This window comes from Gastrolobium bilobum, unplaced genomic scaffold (genome assembly GCF_033153095.1).
Source record: "Gastrolobium bilobum isolate Gb01-03AN ecotype WA unplaced genomic scaffold, APGP_CSIRO_Gbil_v1 utg7194, whole genome shotgun sequence".
NCBI lineage: Eukaryota > Viridiplantae > Streptophyta > Magnoliopsida > Fabales > Fabaceae > Gastrolobium > Gastrolobium bilobum.
In genome coordinates this window covers 203,570-220,801 of record NW_026897379.1, presented here as the reverse complement: position 1 = coordinate 220,801, position 17,232 = coordinate 203,570, and the positions used below count along the sequence as shown (strand labels likewise).

General features: G+C 37.2%; 2 protein-coding genes across 2 annotated transcripts; both read right to left on the bottom strand.

The window, feature by feature from the left end:
- Positions 1 to 258: 258 nt before the first annotated feature.
- LOC133306460 (uncharacterized) lies at positions 259 to 3,151 on the bottom strand. Its single transcript, XM_061506785.1, has 5 exons — positions 3,085 to 3,151; positions 2,751 to 2,835; positions 2,575 to 2,628; positions 1,629 to 1,751; positions 259 to 701 (listed from the first exon to the last, which is right to left on the bottom strand). Exons 2-5 carry the CDS (start codon positions 2,814 to 2,816, stop codon positions 570 to 572), a joined length of 375 nt encoding a protein of 124 aa, XP_061362769.1. The 5' UTR covers positions 2,817 to 2,835; positions 3,085 to 3,151; the 3' UTR covers positions 259 to 569.
- Positions 3,152 to 8,256: 5,105 nt separating this feature from the next.
- Positions 8,257 to 15,699, bottom strand: LOC133306436 (probable disease resistance protein At4g27220). Its single transcript, XM_061506755.1, has 6 exons — positions 12,925 to 15,699; positions 11,054 to 11,194; positions 9,675 to 9,899; positions 8,952 to 9,074; positions 8,570 to 8,695; positions 8,257 to 8,355 (listed from the first exon to the last, which is right to left on the bottom strand). Exons 1-6 carry the CDS (start codon positions 15,697 to 15,699, stop codon positions 8,257 to 8,259), a joined length of 3,489 nt encoding a protein of 1,162 aa, XP_061362739.1.
- Positions 15,700 to 17,232: the final 1,533 nt, after the last annotated feature.

Here is a 17,232-nt window from a genome sequence, read left to right as displayed (position 1 = left end):
TTTATAATTAAAGATATTATCTACTGATCCTGGAATACTAATATCACAAATATTATATGTTTAATTAATCTTTTGTTAGACAATAATGTGTAATTTATTATTTTTCATATTAAAATATTTGAAATTAATATTTTTTTTTATAGGTATTTGAATATACTTATAACTTTTTAATACAAATTATAAATTCACATATATCATGCAATTGAACCATTATCTTAACCAGGTCAATAACCGAACCGAGATTAATAACATTGAATATCTCTCATGTCATAAACACACTCATTTATTTATTTATTTTAAAAAAATGAACCTAATATATTTTGTGTCTACAACATGAGATATTAGTCTCCTATAACATGAAACTAGTATTTCCCTTGATTATTTACACGTAAAAATGGTGTGCTGAAATCCCTTCTAATTGAAAAGCCTTGGCTAACTCCTGTATCCCTGGGAAAACACCGTGAAGATCCAACTTGCACAAACTCTGAATCCTCTACAGTCTACAGTACTAAGAAGGTAAGTCAAGAGGACATGCTGACACATAATGATATGAACCACCTAATTCTCATTTACACATTTTCTGGCCAGAACTCTCTGAAGAAAGCACGTTCAAATTCCTTCTCCTGCATTTTCTTTTCAAACTCCTGCATCTTTCTCATCCGTTTAGAAAGTACTTTGGTTTTCTTTTCCAACATACGTTCCTGAAATCAACTTAAGTCAGTTAGAAGCAAGAAATCATATACAATTAAAAAGAAGAAGAAGCAACGGTGGGTTACGTAGAAAATAAAGATGCTACCGTAGCTTATGTTAATGCCAAAATGGCCAAAAACAGAAAAATGCATGTAACTCATTGTTAACTATAATAGCCACCAATGAAGCTTCTCCCCTGCATTATTGTTCAATATGATCTGTCTCATTGATTCAACCGTACACAAAATTTGCTATAAAATAAAATTCGTAAATTATTATTTTCTTCTATACTTGCTGTTTCCTTCCTCTCATTTTCTGTTTATGTACTTTTTAGCATTTATTTTTTGCTTTGAAGAGAAGAGGAGAAAAAATCCTTAAGTAGAACTTAAATGTACAAATTCTCAAAATATAAAAACAAGAGTTTTTTTAGGAAGAGATAAGGGGTAGAGGGATAGAGTCAAGCAAGACAAAGAGACAACAATATTTCACTAATTACTGAGGATGGTTTAATACATAAGCAGACACCATACCTTTATTATTTCATATGATACTAAACTCACATAAAGATACAAATACCAATTGTTTTGGGTGCGCTACAAGTAACTAATTACTAAACAGTCTCTTATATTTCTTAAACTCCACCACCAAATTCAATAAAATAAAACAAGGAAATTGAAAATTCAATCTATTTCAATCAAATAACTTGGGCAACTAGCACTACTTTAAATAAGAAAAACTTTGACGACCATTGTAACCTTCCAATTGCAAATGAATAAATTAGTACCATTTTGCATACTTATGTCCCCAAGCCAAAGTCCTTCGACCATTGTAAAGTTGTTTGGATGATTTAATTTTTACATAGATAGGAACAGAGAAATGCTACACAAACCCTAGATAATGATCCGAAAGTAAACCTTAAGAAAAAAAATTAAAATTACCTTCTGATTGTTCCCTTTAGAAGCATCACTATGATCAGGTTTCACGACCTTCTTCTTCACTTTATCCGCTCCCAAACCTCGTTTATTATTCTTCACATAAGTTTCCACGGGTTCTAATCTACCCTGTTTCCATAATATTTATCAGAATTATTGAAAGAAAATTCCAAATACCAGCTTTTTTCAATCAAAATAGTCTACAATTATGGAGATGAGAGAAGTACTTAAACAGGAACTTAACAGTTACTTTGGAAATTGGGACGAGAAAACAATCAAAACTTTGTTCCATCAGTTATGCTTAGGTATTCCATCAATTATCATACCTTATTCTGGTTTAAGAATAACAGTAAGCAAATAGACCTCACAAGTCACAACACTGAAAGTGGGATAGGGCGTTAAATAAACAAAGGATTCTTCCGCAGGCATATGTTTTCAAATTTAGAGCGTTTAATCCCCAACATAAACTATATCATTTATTAAATTTAAATATGAAAATACTCCATTTAAATTACAGTAAATAGTTAAACTTGTCTCTAGAAGATATAACATAGATCATATAAGTCCCTGAATGATGGAAATTAAACCAGTCGCCGAATGATGGGAATTACACCCAAAGCCCTATTTGTGAATAGGGCCTTTATATATCAAACTAGTCCTAGAATGTATATTCTATCCATCAAATTAGTCCACAAGATCCCCGATGTGGGGACTAATTTGATCAATAAAATAAACATTTAGGGGCCTAAAACATAATTTCATCAGGGATTAATATGACCAATGCTGTATTTTCAGGGACTAATTTGCCTATTCATTCAACTTGAATTATGAAGAAAAAGAATGGCATTATGTGACAGAAGGGCCGAAAGCTATGATTTCAACATTTACAACAATGTTTTTGACTAATTATTCCATCTTTCAGTGAAGAAGAAAAGAGAGTAAGAAACAAAACCTGTTCAGAGATCCCAAGACCACACCCTTCTTTCCAACCTTGCTTCCTCAATAGCTGCAGAAAACAGCATCCAAAAGTATATTTACATGAACCAAGAGAAAAGGAAAAAATAAAGAAAATAAATAAATAAATAAAATTACAGTACAAAAAAGAAAGAAGGGGAAGAAACACAGTACCTGAAATCCTATATTGGAAGAGTTGATTGCTGTTGCTGAACCACTTGAACCCAAGATCTCTTCCATGGCTTTTCCCACCCTTAATCTGCATACACATTTAAAGAAACCAATATTAGTGTATTATTATTAATCAGCATACACTGGAGAAAGATACTCAAATCAATTCATTTAAAATTTCAAAATTGTTTTGACAAATTCATCTTTAAATTCTTAAAACCCTTTTCCCGTTTCCATTACAAGTTAACAACCCTCAAAATACATCCTCCACAAAAAAAAAAACTTTATAAACAAGTAAAACTAATATCGAAAGGATTAATATGAATTAGGAAGCTACCTTCCTCGAATTGATCAGAGTTTAGGGGAACAACGTTTCTCGCGTTTTTTCTTTTCTCCTATCTTTCCATCTCTAAATTGCTTCTTTTTGTTTTTTAAATTATTATAAACACCGACATGGGCCCAGCAAGCCCATAAGGGAAAAAAACTTTTGGATTTTGATGGGGCTGGGCCTCGAACTCAAACGCACACGTGAATGCCGGTTAGCCCTTAATAAAGGTATTAATTTCCTGTTTAATATCTTAAAACTTGTAAAATTTTTGACTCAATTACATGGATAATGGGTGACCTTTCACATGGTTCGTAACATGTGACTCTTTATTGTTTCATGACTTTCATGTATAAAAATGCATCTAAGATATGTCCTTATATAGGACTCTTTGCTTATTCTTTCTTTTATTTTTTTTTACACTTTATTTTCATTTCTTTTATATTTACTTTCTCTTATATTATCTATCAAATTCACAAATTTTTTTACTTATATTTATAAATATTTAAATTTATATTATTATTACTTTTTTAGATAATAAAAATTTTGATAAAAGAAAAAGTTTGGCCCGTGGGTCAACCTTAACCCAGCCCGCTAAATTATAGGGCTTTGAGAGTTAGGGCTAAGAAAGGTCCTACCACAAAAAAGCCTAGCAAGCAATCAGAATTTGACAGTGCTCAGAAACAAATCACAAATCATGAAAATACTGGTCAAAATGTAATAATATCAAAAAAGGTCAGAATCAATTTCAATATACACCACATGTTATCATGAAAACAAAATCAAAAGAAAATAAAAAAACAAAAAAAAATCTAAACATTGAGCTCGTCAGTCTTGCTCTATGTCAATAGTATGTATCATGTTGTAAATAATATTGATTTAGTTATTATTTAGTCATTTATTGTTGTATTGGGCCAAGCCCTTTGTTGTATTGGGCCAAGCCCATTAGGTTAAAAGTAGGTCAAATATTCTCTATAAATAGAGAACCCTTTGTACAGATTATTTACAATTCTATAATATATTAGAATACCCTTTTTCAAGTTGGTATCAGAGCTCTCGATCTGAGGGCTTTGCTTCCGCACATATTATCTTCTTTTTTAACAAAACCCTAATTTCTTTGCCTCTTGCCGCCATTAGCCGCCACCGGAAAATTTTTCCGAGGACCTTTTGGACCAAGGGGACCATTGTTGAACTTATTTTTCCTCCGATCTATCATTCTACGCAGTGTTCCTCCGCCACAAACGACCGAAACACCTCCGACCGCCTCCAATCAGATCTGTCTTCACCGTTTGGACCACTTTCCGGCGACTTTTCAACTGCGACCACCCACAGACAGGTGCGCGCTCACCGGACGACCACACCAGAAAAATCTCAGCCGGCGAAGCCCATCCACGCGCTCTCATGCGCCGCCCCTTTCCCGGCGAGTGAATCCCACGCGCAGCTCCTTTCTCCGGCGCGTGCGGCCGTGTTTTTGGACCGGACCACCACCATTCTTCTCGTCTTCTTGTCTTCTGTCTGGATCTGTAATTATTTTTCTGATCAGAGGTCATTTGATATTCTGTTTGGTTGATTTTATCGCTGGTTGTTAACTTTTTTTTGTTAAAGAACGGCCGAGCATGATAGTTCTTCGATCTTATCTGGTAAGATCACACGTTCTATATCTCTTCTTGCTTCTTGCACTGATTTTAAAACCTCATGGATTTTGGATTCTGGTGCAACTGATCATATGGCTTGTCGTACTGAGTTGTTTTGTTCTTATCATCCTACTGTTGGTAATCATACTATATCCGTAGCTGATGGATCCCATAAATCAGTTATTGGTTCTGGTAACATTCAAATTCAACCTTCCTTGTTTCTTAAAAATGTTCTTTATGTTCCTCAGCTTTCTACTAATCTTATCTCCACTCAAAAACTTACAACTGATTTGAATTGTTCTATCACATTTTTTCTTTCTCATTGTATTATTCAGGATCTTACCACGAAGAAGACAATTGGAGTTGCTAATGAACAGGATGGGTTGTATCATCTCCTTCCAGACCATGCTAGCAAAAATCAGTTATTAATGACACGTCATCCTTCTACTGCAGAGTCTATGATTTGGCTCCATCACAAGCGTCTCGGGCATCCACCATTTAGTCTTTTGAAGTCTATGTTCCCCTCTATGTTTCTCAATAAGTCGGTTGAGACCTTTCATTGTGATGTTTGTGAATTTGCAAAACACCATCGAGTGTCATTTCCTTCTAGCACTATTAAAAGCAGGGAACCTTTTTCTCTTATCCATTCTGATGTTTGGGGCCCTTCTAAAGTGCACAGTGTTTCAGGTGCTAGGTGGTTTGTTTCTTCTATTGACGATTGTACTCGGATAACATGGATATACTTGATGAAAGACAAGTCTGAAGTACCAGAGATATTTATTCGGTTTCATCACATGGTTGAGACTCAGTTTGGTAAGGGTATTAAAAGACTCAGATCTGATAATGGTACTGAGTACGTCAATCAACGCCTGTCACAATTCATTTCAGACAGAGGTATGATTCATGAGCTCACATGTGTTGATACCCCTCAACAAAACGGGGTTGCTGAAAGGAAAAATCATCACCTTCTTGAAGTTGCTAGAGCACTACTTTTTCAGACATCTGTTCCTAGTTCTTATTGGGGAGAAGCAGTATTAGCTGCAACTTTTTTGATCAACCGTTTACCTTCACGGGTCCTTAACAATATCTGTCCAATTCATTCCATGACTTCCTTCTTTCCTTCTGTTCCCATATTGCAGAGCCTTCCACCAAGAGTGTTTGGATGTGTTGCCTTTGTCCATGTTCATAAACAACATCGGAGTAAGTTGGATCCTAGGGCTCTTAAGTGTGTCTTCCTTGGTTATAACCCTTATAAAAAAGGGTACAAGTGTTATCATCAACCAAGTCGGAAATTTTTTGTTTCTATGGATGTCACCTTTCAAGAATCTGAATCTTATTTCCTGGGTCCTCCTCGTCAGGGGGAGAATAGTTCTTCAGAAGACTCGTCCCCTTCCTTCTTTGAGTCTGGATCAATCTTCTCTCTTCCTAGTGTGTCTGCTCCTGGTGTGTCAGAACCTTCAAATACACCTGAGATACAACCCATACTGTCTCACCAGCAACCTCAATCAACTGAACCACTGGTAAGTTCTGAGTCTCCTGAATCTCCTGTTTCTGATTCTAATATTATTTCCTCTCATGATTTGTCTATTTCTTCTGATATCTCTAATGACTTACCCATTGCTTCTACTTCTGATGACTTACCTATTGCTCTTAGAAAAGGAAAAAGATCTTGTCACAAGAAAACTTGTTCCTCATGTCCCTCTTGTACTCAATACCCCATCTCCCACTTTGTTTCCTCTGCTAATCTTTCTGTGCAGCACAAAAGCTTTGTTTCAGCACTAGATTCTATTGCAATCCCAAAATCAGTACATGAAGCCTTGAAAGATAGGAATTGGGCTCAAGCCATGCAAGAGGAGATGAATGCTTTGGAGAAAAATAAAACATGGGAGGTTATTGATAGACCCAACGGAAAGAAAGCAGTAGGGTGCAGATGGGTTTATGCCCTGAAATATAATTCTGATGGCACTCTTGAGAGATATAAGGCTTGATTAGTGGCCAAAGGTTACACTCAAACCTATGGCATTGATTATGAAGAAACCTTTGCTCCAGTTGCAAAGATGAATACAGTGAGAATCTTGTTATCCCTTGCTGCCTATTACAATTGGGATATAAATCAATTTGATGTGAAAAATGTTTTCCTCAATGGTGAGTTAGAAGAAGAAGTCTACATGGAAATCCCGCCTGGTTTTGATTCTGTGAATGGGGGAAATAAAGTTTGTAGATTAAAAAAGGCCTTGTATGGATTGAAGCAGTCACCTCGTGCTTGGTTTGGAAGATTTACTAAGGTTATGATGACCTTAGGATACAGACAGAGCCAAGGAGATCACACTCTTTTCTTCAAGCACTCCCAAAATGGGAAGCTTATTGTGCTCCTTGTATATGTTGATGATATTATTATCACATGTGATGATTTTGTGGAGAGACAGATTCTGCAAACACGGCTTGCCTCTGAGTTTGAAATCAAAGACCTTGGGAAACTGAGATATTTCCTAGGGATAGAAGTAGCTCATTCAAGCAAAGGAATTTTTATCAGCCAGAGGAAATATGTTCTTGATCTTCTCAAAGAAGCAGGAAAGCTCGGGTGTAAACCTTCAAATACTCCTATTGAGCAGAATCACAAGATGGGCTATGAAGAAGAGAGTCCTCCAGTTGATAAAGGACAATATCAACGGCTAGTTGGGAAATTGATATATCTGGCCCATACTAGACCAGACCTAGCTTATGCTGTTAGTGTTGTCAGTCAGTTTATGCACGATCCAAAAGAAAAACACATGCAGGCAGTAGAGAGAATTCTTCGGTATCTTAAAGGTACTCCTGGTAAATGATTGTTATTCCGACGTGATGGCAATCTATCTTTAGAAGTCTACACAGATGCTGATTATGCTGGATCCGTGACTGACCGTCGTTCTACCACTGGTTATTGCATGTTTCTTTGCGGTAACTTGGTGACATGGAGAAGTAAGAAACAAGATGTGGTTGCCAGATCAAGTGCAGAAGCTGAATTTCGAGCTATGGCTCAAGACATTTGTGAGTTACTGTGGCTGAAAATTGTTCTTGATGATCTCAAAATAAAATGTGAGGGACCTATGAAGCTGCTATGTGATAATAAGTCCGCTATTTGTATAGCTCATAATCCAGTTCAACATGATCGGACTAAACATATTGAGGTTGACCGCCATTTTATCAAAGAGAAACTTGATAGCGGGTTGATTACCACTCCATACATTCCCACTGGGCGTCAATTGGCTGATCTATTAACAAAGGGGCTTCCTTCAGACAGATTTCAAGAACTTACTAGCAAGCTGAGAATGATAAATATTTATTCCTCAGCTTGAGGGGGAGTGTTGTAAATAATATTGATTTAGTTATTATTTAGTTTTTATTTAGTCATTTATTGTTGTATTGGGCCAAGCCCTTTGTTGTATTGGGCCAAGCCCATTAGGTTAAAAGTAGGTCAAATATTCTCTATAAATAGAGAACCCTTTGTACAGATTATTTACAATTCTATAATATATTAGAATATCCTTTTTCAAGTTATCATATCTCTTCATCAGTAATAATATGGATCCACAACATCGGTTGAGTCCTCCTGAATGTCATCAGCTCCCTGTGTAGCATCCTCCGTCATCTCCTGAAATAACAGGTGGATCTGCAATAGTAGTAGCAGAAGGTGTGGAAGTAGTAAATGCGTCATTCTCCTCAGAACCAAAATACGGTGCATGGTCAAAAGATAGTGCTGTAATGTCACGCACCTGGCATAAGTCTGCCAGCCTGACACACATGTACTCCTGGAAAGCCTGCTGACTATGTTGAGTGTAACACACTCTACGCTATATAAAACCCTGCTGGCGCTGCATTTTTACCTGTCTAGTCTCGATGGCCAGGACTGCATCCCATAAAGCCAAAATACCTAACAGTGTTGATGTCTGAGCTACTGTAGCTGGTGGTGCCTGAGTTGGAGCTGGTGGTGCCTGTGCTAGAATCTTCCCCTCATAATAGGTACCAGTAAATGTTGCATTAAGTATAAATGAAACCAAACATAAAGCTCAAAGATTTGAACATATAAATGTATACTTCTCCTCAGAACCAGAATACGGTGCATGGTCAGAAGATAGTGTTGTAATATCACGCACCTGACATAGGTCCGCCAGCCTGGCGCACACGCACACGTACTCCTCCTGGAAAGCCTGCTGACTACGCTGAATGTAACACACTATGCGCTGTATAAAACCCTGTTGTCTCTACCTGTCTAGTCTCAATGGCCTGGACTGCATCACATAAAGCCAATATACCTACATGTGCTGATGTCTGAGCTATAGCTGGTGGTGCCTGAGATGGAGCTGGTGGCCCCTGTGCTAGAATCTTCCCCTCCAAATAGGTAATAGTAAATGTTGCATTAAGTATAAATGAAACCAAACATAAAGCTCAAATATTTGAACATATAAATGTAATTTGGAGGGTACAGTAAACTTTTTTTTATGGTAAGAAAAATAAAACAAGAAAGATCACAAATCATGAAAATAGTGCTATGATATGTGTATGGAAAAATATATATATAACAGAAAGATATATGTGTTTCAGGAATAACATGATCACATATCTTAACACCTTTCCTTGGTATCCTATCCACATGCGTTTAAATTGCTGAAATACGTGCCTCACATATCTTAACGCTTTTCCTTGGTATCCTATCCACATGCGTTTTAATTGTTGAAAGACGTGCCTGGAACTCATGATTACATTTGTTGCACCGCACCATACGATCATTCAATCTCTCAACTTTATTCCAGTAGAAATCATTCGATCGCACCTTACGATCATTCAATTTCTCAACTTGATTCACCCTTATACCACAGACAAAAAAGATTTAATCGCGAAGCACCCTAGAACACTATTTCATGAATGGAGCTAGAAATGTTACTTGATTCCAGTAAGAATCATTCGACCACACCAATCATTCGATCACACCTTACGATCATTCAATGAATGGAACTCCTGAATGTCATCAGCTCCCTGTGTAGCATCCTCGTCATCTCCTGCAGTAACGGGTGGATCTGCAGTAGTTGTAGCAGCCGGTGTGGAAGTAGTAAATGCATCCTCCTCCTCAGAACCAGAATACGATGCATAGTTGAAAGATAGTGCTATAATGTCATGCTCCTGGCATAGGTCTGCCAGCCTGGCGCACACGTATTCCTGGAAAGCTGTTGACTATGTTGAGTGTAACACATTTTGCGCTGTATAAAACCCTGCTGGCGTTGCATCTTTGACTATGCTGAGTGTAACACACTCTGCGCTGTATAAAACCTTGCTGGCGTTGCATCTCTACCTGTCTAGTCTCAATGGCCTAGACTGCACCCTATAAAGCCAAAATACCTAACCGTGCTGATGTCTGAGCTGTAGCTGGTGGTGCCTGAGTTGGAGCTGGTGGTTCCTATGCTAGAATCTTTCCCTCCAAATAGGTAACTGTAAAGAACCTTGGGATACACCACCCCAAAAGCTAGCTCAAAGGGTGGGAGTGCCCAAGGCCTTATAAACTCCACATTAGTTGCACATACAACCAATGTGGGACTATATATCTCAACACGCCCCCTCACACGAGAGCCCTTTGGGCTTGAAGCGTGGACAATGCAACAGGCCCAACCTACCTGTGCTAAGAAACTCCACAAGAGAAAGTGGGGGACGACGAGGCTCTGATACCATGTAAAGAACCTTGGGATACACCACCCCAAAAGCTAGCTCAAAGGGTGGGAGTGCCCAAGGCCTTATAAATCCACATTAGTTGCACATACAACCAATGTGGGACTATATATCTCAACAGTAACAGTAAATGTTGCATTAAGTATAAATGAAACCAAACATAAAGCTCAAATATTTGAACATATAAATGTAATTTGGAGTGTATAGTAAACTTTTTTTTCTATGGTAAGGAAAATTAAACAAGAAAGATCACAAATCATGAAAATAGTGCTCTGATATGTGTATGGAAAAAAAAAAATATATATATATATATAACAGAAAGATATATGTAAACACCTTCATTTTCAGGAATAACATTATCACATATCTTAACACCTTTCTTTGGTATCCTATCCATATGCGTTTAAATTGTTGAAAGACATGCCTCACATATCTTAACGTTTTTCCTTGGTATCCTATCCACATGCGTTTTAATTGTTGAAAGACGTGCTTCACATATCCTAACGCTTTTTCTTGGTATCCTATCCACATGCGTTTTAATTTTTGAAAAGTGTGCCTGAAACTCATGATTACCTTTGTTGCGCTGTACGATCATTCAATTTCTCAACTTGATTCCTATCCACATGCGTTTTAATTGTTGAAAGACGTACCTGGAACTCATGATTACATTTGTTGCTGCACCGCACCTTACGATCATTCAATTTCTCAACTTGATTCCAGTAGAAATCATACGATTGCACCTTACGATCATTCAATTTCTCAACTTGATTCAACAGCGAAGCAATGAAACCCTAGAACCCAATTTCATGAATGGAGCTAGAAATGTTACTTGATTCCAGTAGGAATCATTCGATCGCACCAATCATTCGATCACACCTTACGATCATTCAATGAATGGAGCTAGAAATGTTCTGGGAGAGTACAATACAGATATGATAGAGCTTAATAGACAAACCTGTTTAGGAAAAACTTGATGGTTCAATGAAACCCACCCGCCAATGAAAGACCAGCATAACTTGCCATTGGATTGGCCAAAAAGGCATATATACTTTTTTTTCTTTCGTGTCTTGGACGATGTAGAACATTCATGAACAGGGCGTTGTTGAAGAAGAACTTGTTGCTGTCGTGGTGTTACAAGAGGGCAAGTCTCCTTCAACTCTTGTCTCCTCTCATATTCATATTCCTCATCTTCGCCATTGATAAGACCATTAAGACTCAGTATTCAAACACTTCTTCTAACAAACTCCTTCTTTTCCTTCTCTCTTGAATTCCCCTCCTTAGCAGCTACACGCGCCTCATTAGCTTTAGTGTCTTCATTGCTCTTTTCTTTGGTCTGTTGAGCACTCTCTTTGCTAGTCTTGGGCTGGTTTAGACCATTCTCTTTGTTGGTCTAGGGCTTCGTTGTCTTTTCTTTTATTTTTTTCCTGCTCTGCATCAGTATACTCGAATTGGGGGTCCATTGTAACATCCCGGGCGCTGACGAGGGCGGGGAGTGATCGCCGGTGCGCAAGGGCACGGACAAGGAGCGGCTCCTGGCAGGCTTCTAGGGACGGGGGTACATGAATGAATCGAATCAACACCCGAAAGAGAGGGATTCCAGAGACTGTGCTGGTATGGGACGGTACAGTTGAGAATGACTTATAAGAATTAATTGATACTACCTATACTAACAAGATGCATCTACTTTTCGGTAGCCCGGATCGGAAGAACTCCACAGTTAAGCGTGCTTGACTTGGAGCAATTCAGGGATGGGTGACCTCCTGGGAAGTTTTCCCGGGAAGTGTGCGAGTGAGGACAAAGCACGCTGAAAAGTCTCGTGTTAGTGTGTGGGGATAGTCGTTGATTCTTGCAGGTTGCCAGGCGTTACATCCATCATAATCTTGTTGAAAAACTAGCTCAAGCTGAATCCCCACCCAGAGATAGAGATGGAAGAGCGAATGTAAAAGAAAAAGAAAAATGGAATAACATTGTTCCCCTACACTCTGATCAAGTTAAACCTTTATTCCCAGTAGAATATTTAGGGTCTTAATTTTTCAAAATACTAGTTTATCAATGATAAGATGCAAAATAACTTCAAGAAAATCTATGAATCTATGATGCTAAAACATCAACGTGGATCCACATAGACTATCTCCGCCTAAGATACTTCCCTTGTAATGAAATCTCGATTGGCATTAGCAAAATATATTGTCTATTCACAAGATATTTTATGTGAGTTTTTTCGAGTAAAAACAGAAATTTTAAACCCATAAATTAATGGATTGAGTAAACCATCCTTGATTAGTAGTAGGCAACATAAAAAAATTGCATTAATGATGAAAAATTAAATAATAATACTAATAGTAATAGAGTAACTTGGGAATGATATTGTACAAAGGAACGACTATAGTAGTGGACGTGAGAGATAAAATGATTCTTTGATAAGACAGTTTGCACCACAAAATGAACTGGGGATGTCAAATTTCCATCTTTGGGATGGGAATGGGGTTGGGTTCACACTTAGAAGACAAAAGCATCACACTCGGAACTCCAGCCGGGTAACAGAATCGAAGGTAGAATCAGATGACTTGTACTTAAGGGAACTTTCTAGTTTGGGACAGCCTCGGGCATCCACTGTTGGAGGAGATATAGAGGCTATGACCCCCCTGCACACGGTCTTCAATTGATGTAGAAGACACAAAGACAATTTCGTTAATTTGGGGAGAGTAATTGTGGGATAATCATCATCATCATCATCATCATCATCATCCTCACTGTTCCTCACTGCAAATATCTCCTTCATTGAATCACAAAAAGCTACATCTATTGACTCCAGGTTCGGAAGTTGTGGCAGCAAAGCAGGTGTCATCAACTTCTCTATCTTGTTGCAAAACTCTATCTTAAGATGTTTGAGATAAGAGAACATGCCTCTCGAAGGCAAAAATTGTGTTATGCCTTCATCATTTTCCTTCCAGATAACATCCAAGCTTGCCAAACTTATAAGTTCCAAAGATTCAAGGTGTTGGAGATTAGTGCAAAAGGAACAAGAACTGGATAAACAAAACAAGCTCTCCACTTTTCTGCAATACTCGACGCGAATTTCCTTCAAAGAAGAAGGAGCATTGAATGACAGAGCATCACATAAGCCTCTGGTCCACTGGTAATTCTGTAGTATCCTCAGTTTCGCAAGGTCTCTTGGCAGAAAATGAACAAATTCTTTGCAATCTCCCAAACTTACAGCTCGGTAATCTAACCCTGGAAAATAAGGATAAGTTCGGCAATCTGTAGGACTTAAAGTTGGGTCATCTAACCCTGGAAAATAAGAAAAAGTATATAAATCTCCCGAATGGAGATGATAAGTTTTGGGTCCACAACCTCTATCCATGGTTTTTGTCACATAATTATTCAAGTTCTTGCAGTCGTGAAAGCTGCCTGCAAAATATTCCAGCATACTCATCCCTTGTACATCTTCCACTTCTACTTTTACATTTGCTGAAAGCATGGAACAATGGAGATCAAGGAATTGCATGTTGGTCAAACTCTGAATCACAGACCGAGGTTCCAATGTCAATCTATCATTCCCCGACAGATTCAGCCATTTCAAGTTGATTAGCATTTCCAAGCCTTGTGGTACTTTCTCAATCGAAGTATCTGATATGTCCAACCTTGACAATTTCTGTAGCTCTCCCAAAGGAGGCACATATTTCAATGATTTACATCCTCTCAGCACCAAAGAAATAAGGGACCTCAGGTTAGACACCGAATTCGGCAAACATGTTAAACTGACATTATCAGATAGTTCAAGTACTGTTAGAGCATTCATGTGGTGGAAAAAACAATCTGGAATACAACTGAATTGATTATTACTAAAAATCAAGGTGGACAACTTTGGACACTGAGGTGATGTACCCACTGGGATTTCTACTATCTCGTTCCCTGCCAAGGAAACCTTCTCCAAATCAACTGTCCATTCCTGAATGCGAGGTATCTTTTTCAATCCTTTATTACATTTCACCATGTACCTGTGCCTCATGATATGACTCGCCATGTCCCTCAACATCCCATGCATCCATAAATTACCAACTTTGTCTCCCAATAACAAAGAATGTCCTTTAAGCTTATCCAATATGGCAAGACCCTCATCAAAAATTTCCTCTAAATTCCTCACACCATTAATCAGTCCCTCATCGAAGAGCTTCAAAACCAATTCTTTCCTCCCAATTTCATCGTACAATGCACAGGATAAGAAACAATTCTGCATGTTCTTGTCAATTAAATTATCATAGCTGAGTTTTAATACATTGAAGACCTTTTCTTCAATCTCTTCTCCTATTGCTGAATTTCGAAGTTCATTCAAAGCATGTTTCCATCGACCAATGTCATTTACCCCTTTCAAGCTTCTAGCCATTACACTGATTCCAAGTGGTAAACCATCACATTTCCCTTTAACAGAGTTTACAATCTTTGCTGCTTTACGAGGAAGTGTTGCACTTGCAGGTGTTCCACGGTATCCAAATTTTAGCAAAAATAACTCCCAAGCTTCTTCATAACCAGATAGAGGTTCCACGCTTATTATATTATTCAGAGGGCAGCCCATCTGTTGACACACATGTTTCAAACGACTTGTCAAAATTAATTTAGTTCCATTACCTCTAAGAGGAATTCCCACCTTGTGCAGATCAATATAATTCCAAACATCATCCAAAATAAGCACACATTTTTCTCTTTCCTCAAACGCAGATGACAACATTTCTGCTCTTATTATCTCATCATCTTCATCAAGCTTTATGCCTATTCTTTTGGCAATGTCATTTTGTAATTCAAAAATGTTAAAATTTTGGAATACAGTGACCCAAAAGACATGCTTAAAATCAAAAGTGCTGCCCTTCCTTTTTATTTCATCCTCTATATGAGTTACTAGGCATGTTTTCCCCACTCCCCCCATCCCATGTATGCCAATCATGAAGATTTCGTCATCCCTTAGGAGTCTCAACACTCTCCCAAAATTTTCCTCAAAACCTTTACCAACCAACTCATTCCACAACACCAAAGGCTTTTTTGTGGTATGATCCCTCAATTCTAGGATCAAATTCTCTTCCTCTTCCACCATTTCCTTATCCATCTCTGTCAACTTACCCTGACCAAGTAACTCAATCATTTTATGAGCTCTTTCTTTCAAGTTTGCAACTTCCTCTAACCAATAATCAACACTTCTCTTGCGCTTCTTTCCATGGGACTCCAGCCACTGTGATTCTCCCTTAACGTCGTCTTCCTCGCGAGTTAAATTATCAACCAATTCCTTTATTTCGGTGCTCATACTTTCAAAAGCAGTATTGCCGCCTCCAATCACCTCGACCTGTGCCAAACCTGTTTCCTTTTTTTTTTTTTTTTTTAAAAAAATGGCATGCAATTAATTAGCTTCTCGATGATAGTTGCAGGAGAATGGTTGTTTTTCTATGATTTTTCGTTTTTCTATCATCCCTAGGAGTCTGCATCAATTAGTTAATTTATTCCCCTTCCTCTGCACTATTTTTTTTTTCTGTTAAACAACTATAAATTTATATAAAAGAAATAAGCATGAATTCTTCTTATTTTCCTATTTAATAGATTCTTCTATTAATGAAAAAGAAATAATAGAACAAGTGAACAACTAAAAGTGGTGCTATGAGGTTTTGAAATACATATAAGGACTTGAAATACGATGATTATTATCATTTGAAAATCCAAAGAATTAACTATTTGACATATAATAGTTGCCTTGTTACTCTCATCTCTCAAATTTAACTCTTCTGTTCCTCAAAGTGGTTCAGGAAGGGTGGGTTCAGTATTTCTAAAAGCAAATCTAGAAGTACTTTGAATAATGTTGGGCAAATATGGAATTTTAACATGTCCATTCCCATTTCACAAAATCCAAGTTTAAAAATTTTTGCCCAATATATTACACTATATGAATCTCTCTTTACAGATAAAGATGAAGATTTTCACTTTTTCAGCGTCGCTAGTATTGCAGAAAAATAAAAAAATAAAATATCATCCATAGGAGTCAGCATCAATTAGTTAATCTGTTCCCCTCCCCTACAGTAATTTTTAGTTTGCATTAAACTACACATACCAGGAGGGTTCTTGGGGGCCTTGAAGCAGTGACAGAGCGACCCCTAACAACTATTTTCCTGCCACGACCCATACCCTTTTTTTTGCTGCGTATCAAATTGTAGCTTTTTATAAGCATTCTTTTTAGGGTTTATACTTGAAACTTGAAAGTAGATATGCGGGAATTTATCTTTGAAGGTTTTTAACATAAGAGTGTTGAAAAAAAAAAAAAGGTGGAATAGCTATAAAAATAGGTAAACACAAAATTCTATCTCTTTTATTTATTTATTTTTTAGTACAGTATTTATTTATTGAGAAAAGTATTTCTCCAAAATAAAATGATCTCTAATGAGTCCAAAATAATATCGTTTTGGATTGTAAGATTAAAAAATTGTAACGATAAAAACTAATATAATCCTGCAACAAATTAAAATTACAAAAATACTTTGATTTTCACCACAAAACGACATCATTTTATGCTAACCAGAGATAACTTATCTCCATTGATTGCAAAAATACTTTACTCTTATTTATTCGAACAAAACTTAATTTAAAAATATTTTCTCTTTTATTTCTTAACTAAAATATTAGACTAGAAAATAGAGGTTTAAGAATATGCATTACTCCAACCCATAAAGGTCTTTATCTCATGACCAAAGTTAATCTTAATTTTTATTCTCACAATTGTGATGAAAGTTTTCACACCTGAAAATAAAGGATATATTTGTGGCTTTTCCGTCCACCCACCCCCAACGGGATT